This window comes from Xenopus laevis, chromosome 1L (assembly GCF_017654675.1).
Source record: "Xenopus laevis strain J_2021 chromosome 1L, Xenopus_laevis_v10.1, whole genome shotgun sequence".
NCBI classification, from domain to species: domain Eukaryota; kingdom Metazoa; phylum Chordata; class Amphibia; order Anura; family Pipidae; genus Xenopus; species Xenopus laevis.
This window is the reverse complement of record NC_054371.1, coordinates 152,473-172,396: the sequence shown is the minus strand read 5'-3', so window position 1 is coordinate 172,396 and position 19,924 is coordinate 152,473. Positions and strand designations below refer to the sequence as shown.

General features: G+C 46.3%; 1 protein-coding gene across 2 annotated transcripts; it reads left to right on the top strand.

Annotated features, from left to right (window-relative positions):
- Positions 1-621: 621 nt before the first annotated feature.
- Positions 622-18,203, top strand: dok1.L (docking protein 1 L homeolog). 2 transcript variants are annotated; one of them, NM_001092439.1, is given in 5 exon segments: positions 622-722; positions 7,735-8,037; positions 14,621-14,717; positions 14,876-15,048; positions 16,283-18,200. In NM_001092439.1, coding segments are annotated over 4 exon segments (1,782 nt in total). In that variant the 5' UTR covers positions 622-722; positions 7,735-7,932; the 3' UTR covers positions 17,690-18,200.
- The last annotated feature ends 1,721 nt before the right edge of the window (positions 18,204-19,924 follow it).

Sequence of the window (19,924 nt, the reverse complement as noted above, 5' to 3'; positions counted from 1 at the left end):
GGGAGAAAAAATACTAGAGGAAGGGGGATATGGGGGAAAAATAACTAGAGGGAAGGGAAATGCGGGGAGAACATACTAAAGGAAGAGGAATTGGGAGAAGTTACTAGAGGCAAGAGGAATGGGAGACAGTACTAGAGGAAGGGAATGGAGGAAGAGGAATGGGAAGAAGATACTAGAGGAAGAGGAATGGGAAGAAGATACTAGAGGAATAGGGGAGAAGATACTAGAGGAATGGGGAGAAGATACTAGAGAAATGGGGGAGAAGATACTAGAGGAAGAGGAATGGGGAGAAGATACTAGAGGAATGGGGGGAGAAGCAGGTAAAACAGAAGAATCTCCCCACCCCGGGAAGTGGATGAGCGAGAGAAGCGGAGGAAACACACAGAGATCAGGGTTAGACGGACACGAGCATTGTAATCGCTTATTGCTCTAATAATGGGGCGTGGCTCGCGCTGGTGGGCGGGGTTAAGGTGAGGACTGCAAGAGGAGCGGAAAGAAGTTGAAAGTTTTGCTGAAGGGGCGGAGTCGCTGAGATGGGCGGAGTTAGGGTGGGGCTTGCCAATTGGAGGCGGAAGTGGAGGGAAAAGCAGAAGCTGAGAGAGAAGTTTTCCGGGTGGGGCGCGGTGTGGGGGGTTCGGAGGGTTTTGGGCCTGAAAATGTCTGGGACTGACCGGCCGTTACTGGAGGGACAACTGTACGTCAAACAAAACAAGTTCGGGAAGGTGAGAAACCGAAATCCTTCCGCCTGTGTGTTGTGAGGCCCAACTGTCTGTCCCCCAATCTCTCTCTCTCTCTCTCTCTCTCTCTCTCTCTCTCTCTAGAGCCCCAGCTGTCCCCCAATCTCTCTCTCTAGAGCCCCAGCTGTACCCCAATCTCTCTCTCTCTCTCTCTAGAGCCCCAGCTGTACCCCAATCTCTCTCTCTCTCTCTCTCTCTAGAGCCCCAGCTGTCCCCCAATCTCTCTCTCTCTCTCTCTCTAGAGCCCCAGCTGTCCCCCAATCTCTCTCTCTCTCTCTCTCTCTAGAGCCCCAGCTGTCCCCCAATCTCTCTCTCTAGAGCCCCAGCTGTACCCCAATCTCTCTCTCTCTCTCTAGAGCCCCAGCTGTACCCCAATCTCTCTCTCTCTAGAGCCCCAGCTGTCCCCCAATCTCTCTCTCTACAGCCCCAGCTGTCCCCCAATCTCTCTCTCTAGAGCCCCAGCTGTACCCCAATCTCTCTCTCTCTCTCTAGAGCCCCAGCTGTACCCCAATCTCTCTCTCTCTAGAGCCCCAGCTGTCCCCCAATCTCTCTCTCTCTCTCTCTCTAGAGCCCCAGCTGTCCCCCAATCTCTCTCTCTCTAGAGCCCCCAGCTGTCCCCCAATCTCCTCTCTCTCTCTCTCTAGAGCCCCAGCTGTCCCCCAATCTCTCTCTCTAGAGCCCCAGCTGTCCCCCAATCTCTCTCTCTAGAGCCCCAGCTGTCCCCCAATCTCTCTCTCTACAGCCCCAGCTGTCCCCCAATCTCTCTCTCTAGAGCCCCAAGCTGTACCACCAATCTCTCTCTCTCTCTCTAGAGCCCCAGCTGTACCCCAATCTCTCTCTCTCTCTCTCTCTACGAGGCCCCAGCTGTCCCCCCAAATCTCTCTCTCTCTCTCTCTCTAGAGCCCCAGCTGTCCCCCAATCTCTCTCTCTCTAGAGCCCCAGCTGTCCCCCAATCTCTCTCTCTCTCGAGCCCCCAGCTGTCCCCCAATCTCTCTCTCTAGAGCCCCAGGCCTGCTCACCCCCATCCCTCCTCGTCTAGAGCCCCAGCTGTCCCCAATCTCGGGTCTCTCTCTCTCTCTCTAGAGCCCCAGCTGTCCCCCAATCTCTCTCTCCTCTAGAGCCCCAGCTGTCCCCCAATCCTCTCTCTCTCTCTCTCTAGAGCCCCAGCTGTCCCCCAATCTCTCTCTCTAGAGCCCCAGCTGTACCCCAATCTCTCTCTCTAGAGCCCCAGCTGTCCCCCAATCTCTCTCTCTAGAGGCCCCAGCTGTAACCTCAATCCTCTCTCTCTCTCTCTCTCTAGAGCCCCAGCTGTACCCCAATCTCTCTCTCTTAGAGCCCCAGCTGGTACCTCAATCTCTCTCTCTCTCTCTCTCTCTCCTCTAGAGCCCCAGCCTTACCTCAATCTCTCTCTCTCTCTCTCTCTCTAGAGGCCCCAGCTGTCCCCCAAATCTCTCTCTCTAGAGCCCCAGCTGTACCTCAATCTCTCTCTCGAGCCCCAGCTGTCCCCCAATCTCTCTCTCTCTAGAGCCCCAGCTGTACCCCAAAGTCTCTCTCTCTAGAGCCCCAGCTGTCCCCCAATCTCTCTCTAGAGCCCCAGCTGTCCCCCAATCTCTCTCTCTAGAGCCCCAGCTGTACCTCAATCTCTCTCTCTCTAGAGCCCCAGCTGTCCCCCAATCTCTCTCTCTAGAGCCCCAGCTGTACCTCAATCTCTCTCTCTCTCTAGAGCCCCAGCTGTCCCCCAATCTCTCTCTCTAGAGCCCCAGCTGTCCCCCAATCTCTCTCTCTAGAGCCCCAGCTGTCCCCCAATCTCTCTCTCTAGAGCCCCAGCTGTCCCCCAATCTCTATCTAGAGCCCCAGCTGTACCCCAATCTCTCTCTCTAGAGCCCCAGCTGTACCCCAAAGTCTCTCTCTCTAGAGCCCCAGCTGTACCCCAAACTTTCTCTCTAGAGCCCCAGCTGTACCCCAAACTCTCTCTAGAGCCCAGCTGTACCCCAAACTCTCTCTAGAGCCCAGCTGTACCCCAAACTCTCTCTAGAGCCCAGCTGTACCCCAAACTTTCTCTCTAGAGCCCCAGCTTTACCCGAACTCTCTCTCTAGAGCCCCAGCTTTACCCGAACTCTCTCTCTATAGCCCCAGCTGTACCCCGAACTTTCTCTCTCTCTGAAGTTCCGCCACTAGAGTTAAATTCCGCCTCTCTCCATTCATTTCTCTCTAGAGCCCCAGCTGTACCCCGAACTTTCTATACAGCCCCAGCTGTACCCCAATCTCTCTCTAGAGCCCCAGCTGTACCCCAATCTCTCTCTCTAGAGCCCCAGCTGTACCCCAATCTCTCTCTCTCTAGAGCCCCAGCTGTACCTCAATCTCTCTCTCTCTCTCTCTCTAGAGCCCCAGCTGTCCCCCAATCTCTCTCTAGAGCCCCAGCTGTACCCCAATCTCTCTCTCTCTAGAGCCCCAGCTGTACCCCAATCTCCCTCTAGAGCCCCAACTGTACCCCAATCTCTCTCTAAAGCCCCAGCTGTACCCCAATCTCTCTCTAAAGCCCCAGTTGTACCCCAATCTTTCTCTCTCTAGAGCCCCAGCTGTACCCCAAACTTTCTATACAGCCCCAGCTGTACCCCAATCTCTCTATAGAGCCCCAGCTGTACCCCAGTCTCTCTCTCTACAGCCCCAGCTGTACCCCAATCTCTCTCTAGAGCCCTGCTGTACCCCAATCTCTCTCTCTCTCTACAGCCCCAGCTGTACCTCAATCTCTCTCTACAGCCCCAGCTGTACCCAAATCTCTCTCTCGAGCCCCAGCTGTACCCCAATCTCTCTAGAGCCCCAGCTGTACCCCAATCTCTCTCTCTAGAGCTCCAGCTGTACCCCAATCCCTCCCTCTAGAGCCCCAGCTGTACCCCAATCTCTCTCTTTAGAGCCCCAGCTGTACCCCAAAGTCTCTTTATACCCCAAAGTCTCTCTCTCGAGCCCCAGCTGCACCCTAATCTCTCTCTCTAGAACCCCAGCTGTACCCCAATCTCTCTCTCTAGAGCCCCAGCTGTACCCCAATCCCTCCCTCTAGAGCCCCAGCTGTACCCCAATCTCTCTCTTTAGAGCCCCAGCTGTACCCCAAAGTCTCTTTATACCCCAAAGTCTCTCTCTCGAGCCCCAGCTGCACCCCAATCTCTCTCTAGAGCCCCAGCTGTACCCCAAACTCTCTCTAGAGCCCCAGCTGTACCCCAAAGTCTCTCTCTAGAGCCCCAGCTGTACCGCAAAGTGTCTCTCAAGAGCCCCAGCTGTACCCCAATCTCTCTAGAGCCCCAGCTGTACCCCAATCTCTCTCTCTAGAGCCCCAGCTGTACCCCATTCTCTCTCTCTCTAGAGCCCCAGCTGTACCCCAATCTCTCTCTCTAGAGCCCCAGCTGTACCCCAAAGTCTCTCTCTCTACAGCCCCAGCTGTACCCAATCTCTCTCTCTCTAGAGCCCCAGCTGTACCCCAATCTCTCTCTAGAGCCCCATCTGTGCCCCAATCTCTCTCTAGAGCCCCATCTGTGCCCCAATCTCTCTCTCTAGAACCCCAGCTGTACCCCAAACTTTCTCTATAGAGCCCACGCTGTACCCCAGTCTCTCTCTAGAGCCCCAGCTGTACCCCAATCTCTCTCTAGAGCCCCAGCTGTACCCCAATCCCTCCCTCTAGAGCCCCAGCTGTACCCCAATCTCTCTCTTTAGAGCCCCAGCTGTACCCCAATCTCTCTCTAGAGCCCCAGCTGTACCCCAATCTCTCTCTCTCTCGAGCCCCAGCTTTACCCCAATCTCTCTCTCTAGAGCCCCAGCTGTACCCCATTCTCTCTGTAGAGCCCCAGCTGAACCCCAATCTCTCTCTCTAGAGCCCCAGCTGTACCAAAATCTCTCTCTCTAGAGCCCCAGCTGTACCCCAATCTCTCTCTCTCTCTCTCTCTAGAGCCCCAGCTGTACCCCAATCTCTCTCTAGAGCCCCAGCTGTACCCCAATCTCTCTCTACAGCCCCAGTTGTACTCCGATCTCTCTCTACAGCCCCAGCTGTACCCCATCTCTCTCTCTAGAGCCCCAGCTGTACCCCACACTCTCTCGAGCCCCAGCTGTACCCCCAATCTCTCTCTCAGGAACCCCAGCTGTACCTCAATCTCTCTCTCTCTCTAGAGCCCCAGCTGTACCCCAATATCTCTCTCTAGAGCCCCAGCTGTACCCCAGACTTTCTATACAGCCCCAGCTGTACCCCAATCTCTCTCTTTCTCTCTCTCTAGAGACCCAGCTTTACCCCAATCTCTCTAGAGCCCCAGATGTACCCCAATCTTTCTCTCTCTCTAGAGCCCCAGCTGTACCCCAAACTTTCTATACAGCCCCAGCTGTACCCCAATCTCTCTATAGAGCCCCACCTGTACCCCAATCTCTCTCTCTAGAGCCCCAGCTGTACCCCAGTCTCTCTCTACAGCCCCAGCTGTACCCCAATCTCTTTCTAGAGCCCTGCTGTACCCCAATCTCTCTCTCTACAGCCCCAGCTGTACCTCAATCTCTCTCTACAGCCCCAACTGTACCCAAATCTCTCTCTAGAGCCCCAGCTGTACCCCAATCTCTCTCTCTAGAGCCCCAGCTGTACCCCAATCTCTCTAGAGCTCCAGCTGTACCCCAATCCCTCCCTCTAGAGCCCCAGCTGTACCCCAATCTCTCTCTTTAGAGCCCCAGCTGTACCCCAAAGTCTCTTTATACCCCAAAGTCTCTCTCTGTAGAGCCCCAGCTGCACCCCAATCTCTCTCTCTAGAGCCCCAGCTGTACCCCAAAGTCTCTCTCTAGAGCCCCAGCTGTACCCCAAAGTCTCTCTCTAGAGCCCCAGCTGTACCCCAAAGTGTCTCTCAAGAGCCCCAGCTGTACCCCAATCTCTCTCTAGAGCCCCAGCTGTACCCCAATCTCTCTCTCTAGAGCCCCAGCTGTACCCCAATCTCTCTAGAGCCCAGCTGTACCCCAAACTCTCTCTAGAGCCCAGCTGTACCCCAAAGTCTCTCTCTCTACAGCCCCAGCTGTACCCCAAAGTCTCTCTCTACAGCCCCAGCTGTACCCCAATCTCTCTCTCTAGAGCCCCAGCTGTACCCCAAGCTCTCTCTAGAGCCCCATCTGTGCCCCAATCTCTCTCTCTCTCTCTCTCTCTAGAACCCCAGCTGTACCTCAATCTCTCTCTCTCTCTCTCTCTCTAGAACCCCAGCTGTACCCCAAACTTTCTCTCTAGAGCCCCAGCTGTACCCCAAACTTTCTCTCTAGAGCCCCAGCTGTACCCCAATCTCTCTAAGCGTATTTATCAAAGGGTGAACTTTCACTTTCACCCATTGATAAATACGCCTTTCAAAATCCCATAGAAATGAATTAAGAGCTGCGGAATTTCACTCTGATAAATTTACCCCTTAGAGTCTGTTATAGTAGGAAAAACGATCTTTTGCCTTAATGGACAATCGATCCGGAAACCTTGATGTATCGCGTGGTGATGTTGCGCAATCCCCCGGAAATAACGTCACAGCAGTCGTTCTTAGCTGGGGTCCAGTATTCTGCCTCCCTCTACAATGGCCAGTGGTTTATTATAGACCAAGACAGAAGGTGGTCTTACAATATATCCAATCAATGAGCATGTTATGCTATGAATCAATTGGTGGAACCAGCACACAGACACATGTCCATAGAAGAGGGGGGGGGAAAGGTAGTCTGTCCTAGGCAAACAAAAGACACCAGGACAAAAGGCACTTCCCCCGGTAATATACATATACACAGACACAGTGATCTTAGCAGGGCTTGTTCTGATACGTACTCATGAGAACGCACGGCCGTCTGCTGATTTGCGCTTGTAAAAGTACAACTTTGTTCAGTGGTCCGTATTCCTCAATCCCAACCAGTCTGCAGTCATGTCTGATGAACACAAATCGGATGGGAATCAGAATGATCGGGGACTCTGCAAAGGTCGGTCGTAAAGATGCTCATCCCGCATCGGTGGCGGCCATATGGCGAAATATGAGAAATTTCCACGTCAGAGTCCAAGCTGTGTTTATGCTCCTAAGTGTTTCTATGGCCCAAAGGATCCCCAGTCTGTAGGATTCCAACCCTCTACTCTCTCTAGGGCCCCAGTCTGTAGGATTTCAACCCTGTGCTCTCTCTAGGGCCCCGTTCTGTAGGCTCATAACGTTATACCAAGTATATCTGGGCCCCAGGTGTAAGCCAAGTTGTCTCTATGCTCCAAACTGTTTGTAGGGCCCAAATGAACCCCAGATGTATGTAGGTTCCCAGCTCCTCAACCAGCTCTCCTTCAAAAATAGTATACCCCCTACTATACCTAGGGCCACAGGCTATGACTGATGGCTGTAGACTTCTAACGTTATTCCAAGCTTTTCCTAGGCCTTCAGGTGTAGTCCAATCTGTCTGTATGCTCTCAAGTTTATTCAGAACTCAAATGAACCCCAAATGTATGTAGTGCCCCAAAAGTATCCCCAACACTAGGCTTCAAGCTGTACCCCTTTTGGGCTCAACTTTTATCTCCGGGTATCTGTTCCTTCTCTACCCTTGCTGTGTCCAGTGTTTGGGGGTACTTGACACTGTTGGCAGGCCTGGCTGGACCTCAAGTGCTTTTTAGGGTCCCAACTTAAACTTTAACTGTCACTAGGGCCCCTTGTGTATGTCAGATATCTGTTGGGGCACAAATGAACCCGTTTTCTGTATATCCCCAGCTGTCTGTAGGATGCCACATGCAGCCCAACTGTCCCCTCAACATGTCGATGTGATGTAAGCACAGGGGGAGCTATAATAAGTTTCGTTAGCATGTGGTGGGACTGTATGTACTGACAAGCAGAGGTGGGCTTCAGTTTGTTTCTTGTACAAGACACAGTGGGGCTCATTTATAAACACTGGTTTGTCTCAGCCAGCTGTCAGTTTAACGCTGGAATCAATCATCTGATTATCCAACTAGTTAACTTCCCTGTATAAACATGGATTTGATTTGCCCCAACAGAAATGGAAGCGCTGCCATGCACTGCTGTACCCCGACTCTCCCTTCGGCGTGGCTCGCTTAGAGTTCTATGACTGGAAGGAGGGGCCCGTGGTAGGAGAGAAGGGCCACACCCGTCGAGCTACAGATCGTAAAGTGGTGCGTCTGGCAGAATGCATTTGTGTGGCCCCGTCAGCCTCTGAGAGTGGCCCTAAGGACAACATGATGGCTTTCACTCTGGAAACCAATGACAAGACAATTCTCCTGTCCAGCGACCGTGTTGGTGCCAGTGAGTGGGTTCAGAAACTGTGTGAGCTGGCATTCCCGGTGAGTACCCGCCCTTTATTTACCCATCAGCCCCTGTAGGGCAAATTATTGTCACCCTCAATAGGGGGGGTAAAACAATCCCTCATTTGGTTGTCTAGTCTGACCATGCATTGTTATGTATGGCACCTCAGGGGCGGGGCTGGTTTAGACAGACCATCCTATTGGTGCATAGTTATTGGGTTGATTAGGCATCAGCAGAAGAACCAGCTAGCAGATCCAGTGTCTGTTTCTTGGGCCAATGTGGGTGGTCAGTCCGTTTGGGTTAATAGGTCCGAAAACTATCCCATGTTTTCCCACTAATCTCCCATTACTGCAAAGTAACAAACTTCAGCTGATTTAGCGTTGTGCAGCAGCAGGTAATGCGGCACTTTGTAGCAGACTTGTCTGAACTAAATATTAGGTTGAGGAACACAGTTATTCAAGGGGGGGGCAAAAAGGTAGAGGAAACGGGTGAGGGGAGCAGAAGGGAAAAGGAGAGGGGAGCAGAAAGAATAGATAGAGGGGAGCAGAAAGAATAGATAGAGGGGAGCAGAAAGAATAGCAAGAGGGGAACAGAAAAAAGAGCAAGAGGGGAACAGAAAGAAGAGCAAGAGGGGAGCAGAAAGAGAAGAGGAAGAGGGGAGCAGAAAGAAGAGGAAGAGGGGAGCAGAAAGAGAAGAGGTAGAGGGAAGCAGAAAGAGAAGAGGAAGAGGGGAGCAGAAAGAGAAGAGGAAGAGGGGAGCAGAAAGAGAAGAGGAAGAGGGGAGCAGAAAGAGAAGAGGAAGAGGGGAGCAGAAAGAGAAGAGGAAGAGGGGAGCAGAAAGAGAAGAGGAAGAGGGGAGCAGAAAGAGAAGAGGAAGAGGGGAGCAGAAAGAGAAGAGGTAGAGGGAAGCAGAAAGAAGAGGAAGAGGGGAGCAGAAAGAAGAGGAAGAGGGAAGCATGAAAGAAGAGGAAGAGGGGAGCAGAAAGAAGAGGAAGTGGGGAGCAGAAAGAAGAGGAAGTGGGGAGCAGAAAGAAGAGGAAGTGGGGAGCAGAAAGAAGAGGAAGTGGGGAGCAGAAAGAGAAGAGGAAGTGGGGAGCAGAAAGAGAAGAGGAAGAGGGGAGCAGAAAGAGAAGAGGAAGAGGGGAGCAGAAAGAGAAGAGGAAGAGGGGAGCAGAAAGAGAAGAGGAAGAGGGGAGCAGAAAGAGAAGAGGAAGAGGGGAGCAGAAAGAAGAGGAGAGGGGAGCAGAAAGAAGAGGAAGAGGGGAGCAAGAAAGAAGAGGAAGAGGGGAGCAAGAAAGAAGAGGAAGAGGGGAGCAAGAAAGAAGAGGAAGAGGGGAGCAGAAAGAGAAGAGGAAGAGGGAGCAGAAAGAGAAGAGGAAGAGGGGAGCAGAAAGAGAAGAGGAAGAGGGGAGCAGAGGAAGAGGGGAGCAGAAAGAGAAGAGGGGAGCAGAAAGAGAAGAGGGGAGCAGAAAGAGAAGAGGGGAGCAGAAAGAGAAGAGGGGAGCAGAAAGAGAAGAGGGGAGCAGAAAGAGAAGAGGAAGAGGGGAGCAGAAAGAGAAGAGGGGAGCAGGAAGAGGGGAGCAGAAAGAGAAGAGAAGAGGGGAGCAGAAGGGGTAAGATAAGGGGTGAGAGGAGCAAGGGACAGTGGGGATCAGCTTAGCCCAACATTTATTTGTCACATGGGGATTTGACTTTAGAATGATGCAGAGAAACCAGTGAGTAAGCCCCGCCCCTTTTACAAATAAGAAGCGGCTCACAGGATCCAAATGCAAAAGACTAGATTGAAGGAGTACAATATATTCAATTAATTCCCAACCGATCCTCCAAGTGACTTATGGTCAGGCTCATCAACAGCATCTCCACTATTATATCATAGATAATGAAGAAAACTACAGAGCCTTCCAGTGTGAATGAATGTAGTGCGTCAATAAAAATGACATTTATTCACACTGGAAGGCTCTGCAATTTTCTTCATTATCTATATTGAAGGAGTCACATGACAATGGATACGTTTGCCCTTTATTAAGCCATATTAAATACAACTCACTCTAACCTGTTGCCTTTAAAGGGAAATACAGGAAGTGATGTCACCAAATTGACTCAGTTGTCAGGGTAACCAATAATATAATGTACAATAATGTTAATCCAGTTTATGATGACCACAAGCTTGGATTTTACCAAGAACTAGTTCAAAGAATATGTTCTTTAAATTTACATAATTTAATAGTGGGTGGTGACTTTAATGAATCACACATATGGGCGTTGGACAAATGTAGCCCTGATCAAAAATTTGCTAACATTAAATCAAAATATTTGGTGGACCTACTTCATCAAACCAACCTCAATGATATCTGGAGAACTCTACATCCTTCAGAAAAAGATTTCACCTTTTATTCCCACTCCCATGGTACTGGAACACGAATAGATTACATATTTATTTTGGTTAACCTAATTAGTCAAGTTACAAGAACAAAAATTTTAACTTTCTCTTTATCCGACCATACTCCAATTGATATTTCCATCCATTTTGGTCCTCCCAAATCCTTCATCCCGTGGAGATTTCCATCCTTTTTGGCGTCTAGGCCAGATTTTAAACTATTTCTGAAAGAAAAATGGAAAACATTTATTCTAAATAATGCTATTCATGATGACAACCCCACATTACAGTGGGACACATGGAAAGCTTATATAAGAGGGGAGATAACAGCATTTAAAAGAAGTTTTACAAAGAAACTAAATACAAAAATTTTGGAAATAAGTAAACTTCAGAGTGAAGTTTATACTTTATTCAAAACCAATCCGACCAAGGAAACCCGTATTAAATTTGAAGACTCACTGAAAGAAATGAAAACCTGGCTAGGCATAAGAGAAAAAATAAACCAAGATTATTATAAAGCCTGACACTTTTATTTTGGTAAATCCAATAAATTTCTGACAAACTTATCTAAAACCTGGACCAATCAAAAGCAAATGAATATGATCAAAACTGATTCAGGAAAACCAGTTCACAATCCCTTGGAGATAGTGGAACAGTTTAGAAGATACTATGAAGAACTTTACTCCCACACTGACTCTAATAAAAAACAGAGAGAAGAATTTTTCAGCAACATAGATTTCCCAAAATTATCATAAGATGACTTAGATTACTTGAACTCACCCATATATGAAGAGGAGGTCAAATATGTAATGTCTTCACTAAAACAATTCAAGGCGTGGGGGCCTGACAGTCTCACGGGACCCTTTTATAAAAACTTGTCAAACTAAATTTCTCCATTTTTGACACAATTATTTAACCACATCATACAAAATAAAAATAAACTACCTTTTAGTCTAAACTCTCTAACTAAGGTGATATACAAGCAAGGTAAGGACCCCACTCTTGTCAGTTTGTACAGGCCAATAGCATTAATTAATCAAGATTTCAAAATCCTAACAAAGATAATAGCAAACAGGCTATCTACAATACTTCCGAAGATAATTTCACCTGAACAAGCTGGCTTTATTAAAGGTAGATCTGGCACTAGGAATATAAGAACACTCATCAAAGTCATCTATTCTGCCAAATCAAATAGGTTTCCAGCATCTTTAGTTGGAATTGACGCAGAGAAAGCCTTTTGACAAAATACACTGGGATCATCTATTTGACTCACTTAAGGCTTTTGGATCTATGGGCCCCCTTCATTGATTTTATAAAATTCATTTATTCTTCTCCTAGAACACAAGCCATAGCAGCTGGAGAAATGTCCCGACCAATTAAAATGAGCAAAGGAACAAGACAGGGTTGCTCCCTTTCTCCTTTACTATTTAATCTGTCATTGGAACTCTTAATTAGATACCTGAAGGATTTGAGAAGTTTGCCTGGAATGGATATAAACATTCCAACCAAATTAACTGCCTTTGCAGACGATCTTCTCCTGATAGTAACAAATCAAAACGATAATCTCCAGAATATTTTTGACTTTCTGATACAGTATGGTTCAATTTCTGGCTACTCAATTAATATACAAAAAACTGAATACATGGACATTTATGGTCATACTTCTGTTAATTTACTTCACAACCTTGGGATAGAAAAATCAAAATCATCTATAAAACATCTTGGAATAAATGTACCATCTGATCTTCACAGATTGTATTCTATGAATTACCCTCCTTTAATAAAAAGCATTACAACTTTCTGTGACAATTGGAAAATGTTCCTCTAAACCGGAAAGGTAGGATAGCTTTTTACAAGATGCTAGCTTTTCCTTAATTTATCTATCCAATGATCGTTACTTCTATAACATACCGACATAAATCTTCTTGACTCTACACTGACTAAATTCATATGGAACGGAAAATCTCCAAAGATCGCATTAAGGAAACTGAGAAACCCTAAAATAAATGGTGGACTTAATGTTCTAGATTATAGAACCTTTTAATCTTTCAGCATTGACTCGATACATTATTGAATGGTTCTCAGAGTCTAGTAAATATACAAATCCGAATCTGGAACTAAAAAAGATTCTCAGGAAAATATATTATACTTAATACACCTACCATGGAAGCTTCAATCAACAGAAATCAAACTTAATCCAATATACAGAGATACATTCACGGTCTGGAAGATACTGCACAAGCTTTATAAAACTAATTATCAAATAACCCCTTACTTACCTCTTCAAAATATAGAGCGTTTGCCAAGCTCATTCCATTCACCATTTTCGACCACCTGGAAAGAAAAAGGCATAAATTATTTGCAAGACTTATTAAATCCGACAACTGGAACTCTTTTCACATGGAAAGATTTTTCAATAAAATACCAAATCCCTAATAAAGACAGGATTCATTTCTAACAAGTCTCCCATTGGTCAAGAAGCACTATCCTAATCTGAAGATCACACTAATGAGGACTAATCTCACAACTGAATTTAATAGATTTATATAATCTCGAGTGGTAAATAATATTAGACTAAGTCAGAATTATCTTTGGTTAAATCCTATTCTTAACCCTCATCCAATGAAAGAAACCGCACTAAAATGGTCATCATATTTAAATACTGACATATCTCCTGAGATCTTAGTATCCTCCATTAAAGATTTCGACAATTTAATATCATCAGAAATCTGGAGAGACCAAACTTTCGACAAATCCATCTCACCTATAAAGGATTTAACTATAATTCCAAAAAGAAGAATTTACTTACAAGTTGCCCTAAATGTTCTATTCCTAAACCCAGCTTTGTTCACAATATTTGCGAATGTCCCTTGAATAAATCATTTTGGAAAGAAATTGAAGGTTATTTCAACTCTGCAACCAAACTACAAATGAACCTAAACCAACTATTAACTATTTTACCTGCAGCTTTAAATATGGATACTTCTCCAAATTTTTCGACTCTACAAATTGATCCACATAAAGTAAAAATTTTAAAACTATTACTGGCTGCTGCTCGAAGAGTAATATTAAGAAATTGGATTTTACCTCACCCTCCTAATTAAACGAAACTATAACTGAACTACAAGATCTATGTGTTCTGGAAGCAATTTCCTACAAACTTTATAATTATAAAAAAAGTTCCAAATTCATGTCTAAATGGAAAAATTTCTATATAATCTAAATTGCACAGAGAGGACTAAAATAGAAGCCATTTTTAAAGGTTCCAATCCAACATTTGACTCTACCTAATAAGGCCATAAGTCTTCTTCAAGCAAGTGAAACTCATTTCTATATTCTCTATTAAATGTTTAAATTTATGTTTTGATTATACTTTTTGTTAATTAACTATTGTTTACCTCCATCATCCTGGTATGGATTTCTATGAATATTCATGTTTACTGTACTGCATTTTCATTAACAAAATATAATTTAAAAAAAAAAATCTAGTTTATGTAGAATATATCATCAAGTTATAAAAACATTTCATTTTATTAACCTACCACCCTTCCCTCCTTGTGAGTTTTAATTCTCCATCATCAGCCCACGTTCCACTATTTGCTCAGAAGTATTTCTCCAAAACATACTGAGATACAGGGAACGTAGTACTGGCCAAACTGATAGGGGATCTGTGTTGTGAGACACGTGACCTGGATAGATGGAAATATACATACGGATAGAAATAGAGATATAGATAGAGAGAGAAATAAATACAGATAGAGATATAAATAGAGATATAAATAGAGATACAGATATACAGTAGATATAGAAGAGGCCACACAGACAGTAGTTCAAGTGTAGTAACCCCGTAGTTACACACTCTGTCCCCTCTGGAAATGCCATTTAATTCCCAAAAAGCTCCTTGCTTCTTTGGTCAAAGACTTAGGGTTAGTTCCTATTGTTCTGCTGATAAGAAACAAGAGGTAGTGATTCCTGTGTGGTAGGATGGGCATTTCTCAAAATATACCAATCTTTGCGTAACGCCTTACTTATTGACTCACTATTACAAGAGAATTGTAGGCATATACGCCCACTTTGTGTCTTTTTGTCATGAGGATAATTGACTCTATTCTGGGCTCTACCAATCACTCATTATTGTCCATATGGTACAATTGTAATAGATCAGCACCCCCTGTTGTCCAGCTGTAGTCTCTTCTCTCTGACTTCAACTCACGTCTCCCTCCCTTCCTTATTCTCTCCCACAGACCAAATCATCATCTCAAGACAAGGAGCCCACAGACCCCCCAGTCTCCTCATCCCTCGAGATGTCTATCAACAGCCTCTACGTGTCCCGAGAGGACGGTGAGAGGCACATTCTACTATTCATATACCACTTCAGTTGGGGTGCAAGTGGACAGGGAGTGTAATAGGGGTGCAAGTGGATAGGGAGCGGAGGAAATGGGGTGCAAGTGGATAACGGCTTTGCTGTGCTCATGGTTCTGTGTTTTGTGGGTCCACAGTGAGTGAGTTCTGGGTCACGGTGCAGAGGACGGAGGCTGCAGAGCGTTGCTCACTACATGGTTCCTATGTGCTAAAGACGGAATCGGACTGTTTGCTGCTGAAGGATCCCAACACCAAGGAGACGCTTTACTCATGGCCGTACAAACTGCTGCGCAGATACGGGAGAGACAAGGTGGGCACCACCTACCGAAATAACGGAGTCCTGCTTCATTTCCTTCCTGTATATTGCATTGGCTGAGAAGCTTCAATATCTATGTCTCTTTGGCTAAACCAACCTTCCCAGCCTTCCCTAACTGCAGCAGGACCTCCCATTCCATAGAGTCAGTTTACCCTAGCTGCAGCGGGACCTCCCATACCATAGAGTCAGCCTTCCCTAGCTGCAGCAGCACCTCCCATACCATAGAGTCAGTTTACCCTAGCTGCAGTGGGACCTCCCATACCATAGAGTCAGCCTACTCTAGCTGCAGTAGGACCTCCCATACCATAGAGTCAGCCTACTCTAGCTGCAGCAGGACCTCCGTTACCATAGAGTCATCCTAACCTATCTGCAGCAGGTCCTCCCATACCATAGAGAGACCTTCCCATACCATAGAGGTGACATTCCCTAGTGGCAGTGGGACCTCCCATACCATTGAGATGAACTTCCCAGCTGCAGCAGGACCTCCCATACCATAGAGTCAGCCTACCCTAGCTGCAGCGGGACCTCCCATACCATAGAGTGACCTTCCCTAGCTGCAGCAGGTCCTCCCATATCATAGAGCGACCTTCTCTAGCTGTAGCAGGACCTCCCATACCATAGAGGTGACCTTCCCTAGCAGCAGTGGGACCTCCCATACCATCGAGATGAACTTCCCAGCTGCAGCAGGACCTCCCATACCATAGAGCTAGTTCCCTGGATGCCCTATAATTGTGCACGTAATGTGAAGAGGTGAAAGTGATTTGTTATTTAACCAGTTCAATTCTCTCTCAAGAGTACTGGAGTAGTCAAACACCATGTTCATAGAGCCACTTATCATGGTTTAAAGTTTAGGAGAGGGTTCACGTTAGAGAAGGTTAACGGAACACATAAAGGGTTCATGTGACAGAACAAAAGGTTACGTGACAGAGCAGAGACATGAGAAGTAGGGAAAGCACAAGGAGGTAGTACTTGGTGGGAAGATCAATGTCCATAAGGTAGGTAGGTTACATAATGAGGATATGTGCCGGAGGAGCAGAATGGGGTGAGGATGTAGATACATGTCCCTGAAGGAAGAGGGTTGGGTTGCACTATTTGGGTTAGGTGAGTGAGAATGTCCTTGTAGCCCTGTGAGTATAGAACTAAGACTGAGAAAGAAACATGGAGGACAGATGAGATACAGTATTGTGTTTCTAGAGTTTTCCATTTATTACTATTCTTACACTTCTAGGTGATGTTCTCATTTGAGTCCGGTAGGCGATGCTCCTCGGGTGCTGGCAATTTTACATTTGAGACCTCCCTAGGCCATGAGATCTTCCAGCGGGTTGAATCATCTATCCGAGCCCAGCAGGGATCTGACAACCGTTTAAGCTGCCCAAATCTGGAAACTGATTGTGCTATAGATGTCTCTTCAGAATTTAGCATCCCTGAAGCTCAAAATAAATCTGGACCAGTCAGGAAGGATCCAGAGGAGAAACCTCTGAAAGGCCGAATACTTCCCAACCTACCCGGGCCTAAGTCTGTTGCCCCTCAACTACTTCTTGACCACTCTTGTCTTGGAGCAAAATCTGGTAGCTCCCACACTCCTCCTCGCTCACCAGTCTCTAGTTCTGCAAGTCGCCACCTAGAGGTGGATCATGAGCAGCTTGTAGGAGTCTATTCTGAGCCCAAGGATTCTGTTAAGGTTATAAAACCTCAGTTTGACCCCCTTTATTCTGACCCAGTGGACTGTGTAGCTGGTAAAGTTCTGAAAGGAGAAAGGTCTAAATTGGATCCCAGTGAGAGATCTCCTCTTTACTCAGATCTGTATGAACATGTGGGTTATGAGTCTGTAGGGGCAGCAGTTTCCCCAAAATGTCAGAAGCGCCCCACTGTTCCCCATGCAGGTGAGGAGCACATTTATGATGAACCAGAGGGAATGGCACAAGCACCCCAGGTGTATTCGGAGGTGTGCATGGAGGGAGGTGCCTGGAAGAGACAAGCCACCGATGATAAGCTGGGCTATGAGTACCCTTACAACCCCAACACTGATGATTATTCTGTTCCAAATTTCCAGGGGCAACGAGGTCAAGCCCGAAGTAGAGGTCTTGGCCCCAAGCCTGTCCCGGCTCCCAAACCCCAAGGAATAGTCATTGCCAGGACACTGACAGGGAAGGAAGGGGGTGAAGGTGATAACGCCTGTGGCTACACCAACAACAACAACAATAACAGCAACTCGGACGCCATATACAGCCAGGTACACAAAAAGGAAGCTGCCAAATGTTCCCCAAATTCTTCTCCAGCCACACAAGGTACCTGCCATCCTCAGCCTGTGCCATCCAGACCTCTGAATGCTCCATCAGTGTCACCTTCAGCCAAGTCTGTGCTCTTAGCACCCCATTCCACAAAGCCACTAGCAGCCAGGCCAGTGTTGCCTAAAAATCATTCTGCCGGAAAAGCTCCACCTTTAGAGAAGCCACAGACTGTGCCCCTCCAGCCTTCGTCTGCTCCCCCGGCTCTGGCATCCCCAGCAGATTTAGCCAATGAAAACGCTATTCCATCTTCTGTGATCAGCCAATCGGCATTGGCTAAAGGAAAGGAGCTTTCTGCTCATGGCGCAAGAATCTCCTCCATCTACGAAGATATGGGAGTCCTCTAAGGAAATGTGGCCCCCAGAGGAGCTCGTTCCTCCTGATACAACAAGTGTTTCCCTGTGAGATTTGAGACAGAACTTACCTAGAGACCCCCTGGATAGGACTTCTACCGCACACTGATTGGCTTTGCTTCTCTTATGACTAAGGACTTGATGATGGGACAGAGGCATTGGGGTAATGGTCTTCGCCTATATTGCTCAGATTCCTCATTCTGTACAGAATCTAGTGACAATTATCAGATCTTTCCCTCAGTGCCATTATCCGCTCCTGTCGTGGGCACTTCTACTGCACTGGGGAAATTAAATGCAGTCAGATAACAATCTACCCAACAACTTGCACTTATTGGGCACAACCCTCATTTTAACTTTATTCTAGGCTCAACCTGCCCCTCCCCGTTTTTTTTATCCTATGCTGAACATACTTCATTCCTAATCACCATTCTTGTATCTCTTACTCCCCTTTTTATCAGGTTGTGTACCCTGCTGGTGATATGCTAATAAATATTCATTTGTCCCACCATGTGTTACCATGGCAACCTCTCCTTTCCTTTTGCTTTATTATTTTATCCTGGAACCCACAATCCTTTTCAGCTCATCGCTCCTCCCATTGCAGCCTTCTCCTCAGTAATATTGTACCCAACAATATATTGTGCCTCAAAGCCCCACCCCTCACTGTTGCTAGGACTGTTTGCTGCCCCCTTATATATAGTGATCATATCCCCTTATATATTTATAGTGATCATATCCCCCTTATATATTTATATATAGTAATCATATCCCCCTTATATATTTATATATAGTAATCATATCCCCCTTATATATTTATATATAGTGATCATATCCCCTTATCTATTTATATATAGTGATCATATCCCCTTATATATTTATATATAGGGATCATATCCCCCTTATATATTTATATATAGTGATCATATCCCCTTATATATTTATATATAGTGATCATATCCCCTTATATATTTATATATAGTGATCATATCCCCCTTATATATTTATATATAGTGATCATATCCCCTTATATATTTATATATAGTGATCATATCCCCTTATATATTTATATATAGGGATCATATCCCCCTTATATATTTATATATAGTGATCATATCCCCTTATATATTTATATATAGTGATCATATCCCCTTATATATTTATATATAGTGATCATATCCCCTTATATATTTATATATAGTGATCATAGCTCCCTTCGCTGACTCTTCTCCAGTGTAACCAATCCCAACTTGTCTTTCCCCATAACTGATCCCTTCCATTCCCTTTATCAGCTTAGTTGCTTTTCTCTGTACTTTCTCTATTCCACTACTGCCCCTGTTGCTCCATAGCATCACATGGTAAAGTGACCCTTTTATGGAATACTGACATTATTGTGCAGAGTACAAAAAACAATGTAGTTTGCACCCATTTTCCACCCTGAGCTACACTTAGTAAAGACTCCCAGTGACTCACAGCATTGCAGAAAAGCAAGCATCTCTTTCTGTCCCTTTTGTCTATTGCCCTCTTTCTACCTAATGCCCCCATTCCCTTCATCTCCCCATTCCTTATGTTCCTTTCAGCCTCCCCCTCGTGTTACTGTATTAGTATCACCGCTCCTGCTGGAAAGTCGATGCCTGTACTTAAGCCTGTCTGTTTTGCATAAAGGGAAAGCTAAGCCTCACACATCTGGCTGAGAGAGATGTCCCTAGATGCTACATACAGACAATCACATTCTCTGGTTTCTGTCCCACAGTTTTGGATGTTTCCAGATGGTGCAGCTGAATAAGCAGCGTGAAGAGCCAGTCCCCTCCCCTGGCCTGAAACTGCTCACTAATTATTTCCTTGGCTCGGAACTTGTCCCACTATTTGTAGCTGAGCCGGGCTCATATTTAAACGTAACAAGCTCTGGCCCTGTCCCTTCTCACTCTCCTTATAAAGTGTCTCCCTTTAGCCTTTCAGTAGTAATGATGGGAGTTATGGAGGGGTCAGAGAATTTGGGGAAGGTGGGGCAGGAGTGTAAGGTTTCATATACTATAACATTTGCTTGTAATTTACCTGAGTCACCCCAAGTCACAGCAAACCATGTGGGTGCCATCTCATTGTGTCTGAGTCACCCCAAGTCACAGCAAACCATGTGGGTGCCATCTCATTGTGTCTGAGTCGCCCCAAGTCACAGCAAACTACTTGTAATTAAGTGTCCCACAATCTGGAAGCAAAGCAGAAACAAAATCAATT

What these genes read in the sequence shown, in the direction of transcription:
- dok1.L (XM_041580454.1), top strand. Translation starts at nt 6,546, where the DNA reads ATGAGAACGCACGGCCGTCTGCTGATTTGCGCTTGTAAAAGTACAACT. An exon ending in CTACGTGTCCCGAGAGGACG is followed by an intron (nt 14,718 to 14,875) that starts GTGAGAGGCACA and finishes GTGGGTCCACAG; the next exon opens with TGAGTGAGTTCTGGGTCACG. An exon ending in GCAGATACGGGAGAGACAAG is followed by an intron (nt 15,049 to 16,282) that starts GTGGGCACCACC and finishes TTACACTTCTAG; the next exon opens with GTGATGTTCTCATTTGAGTC.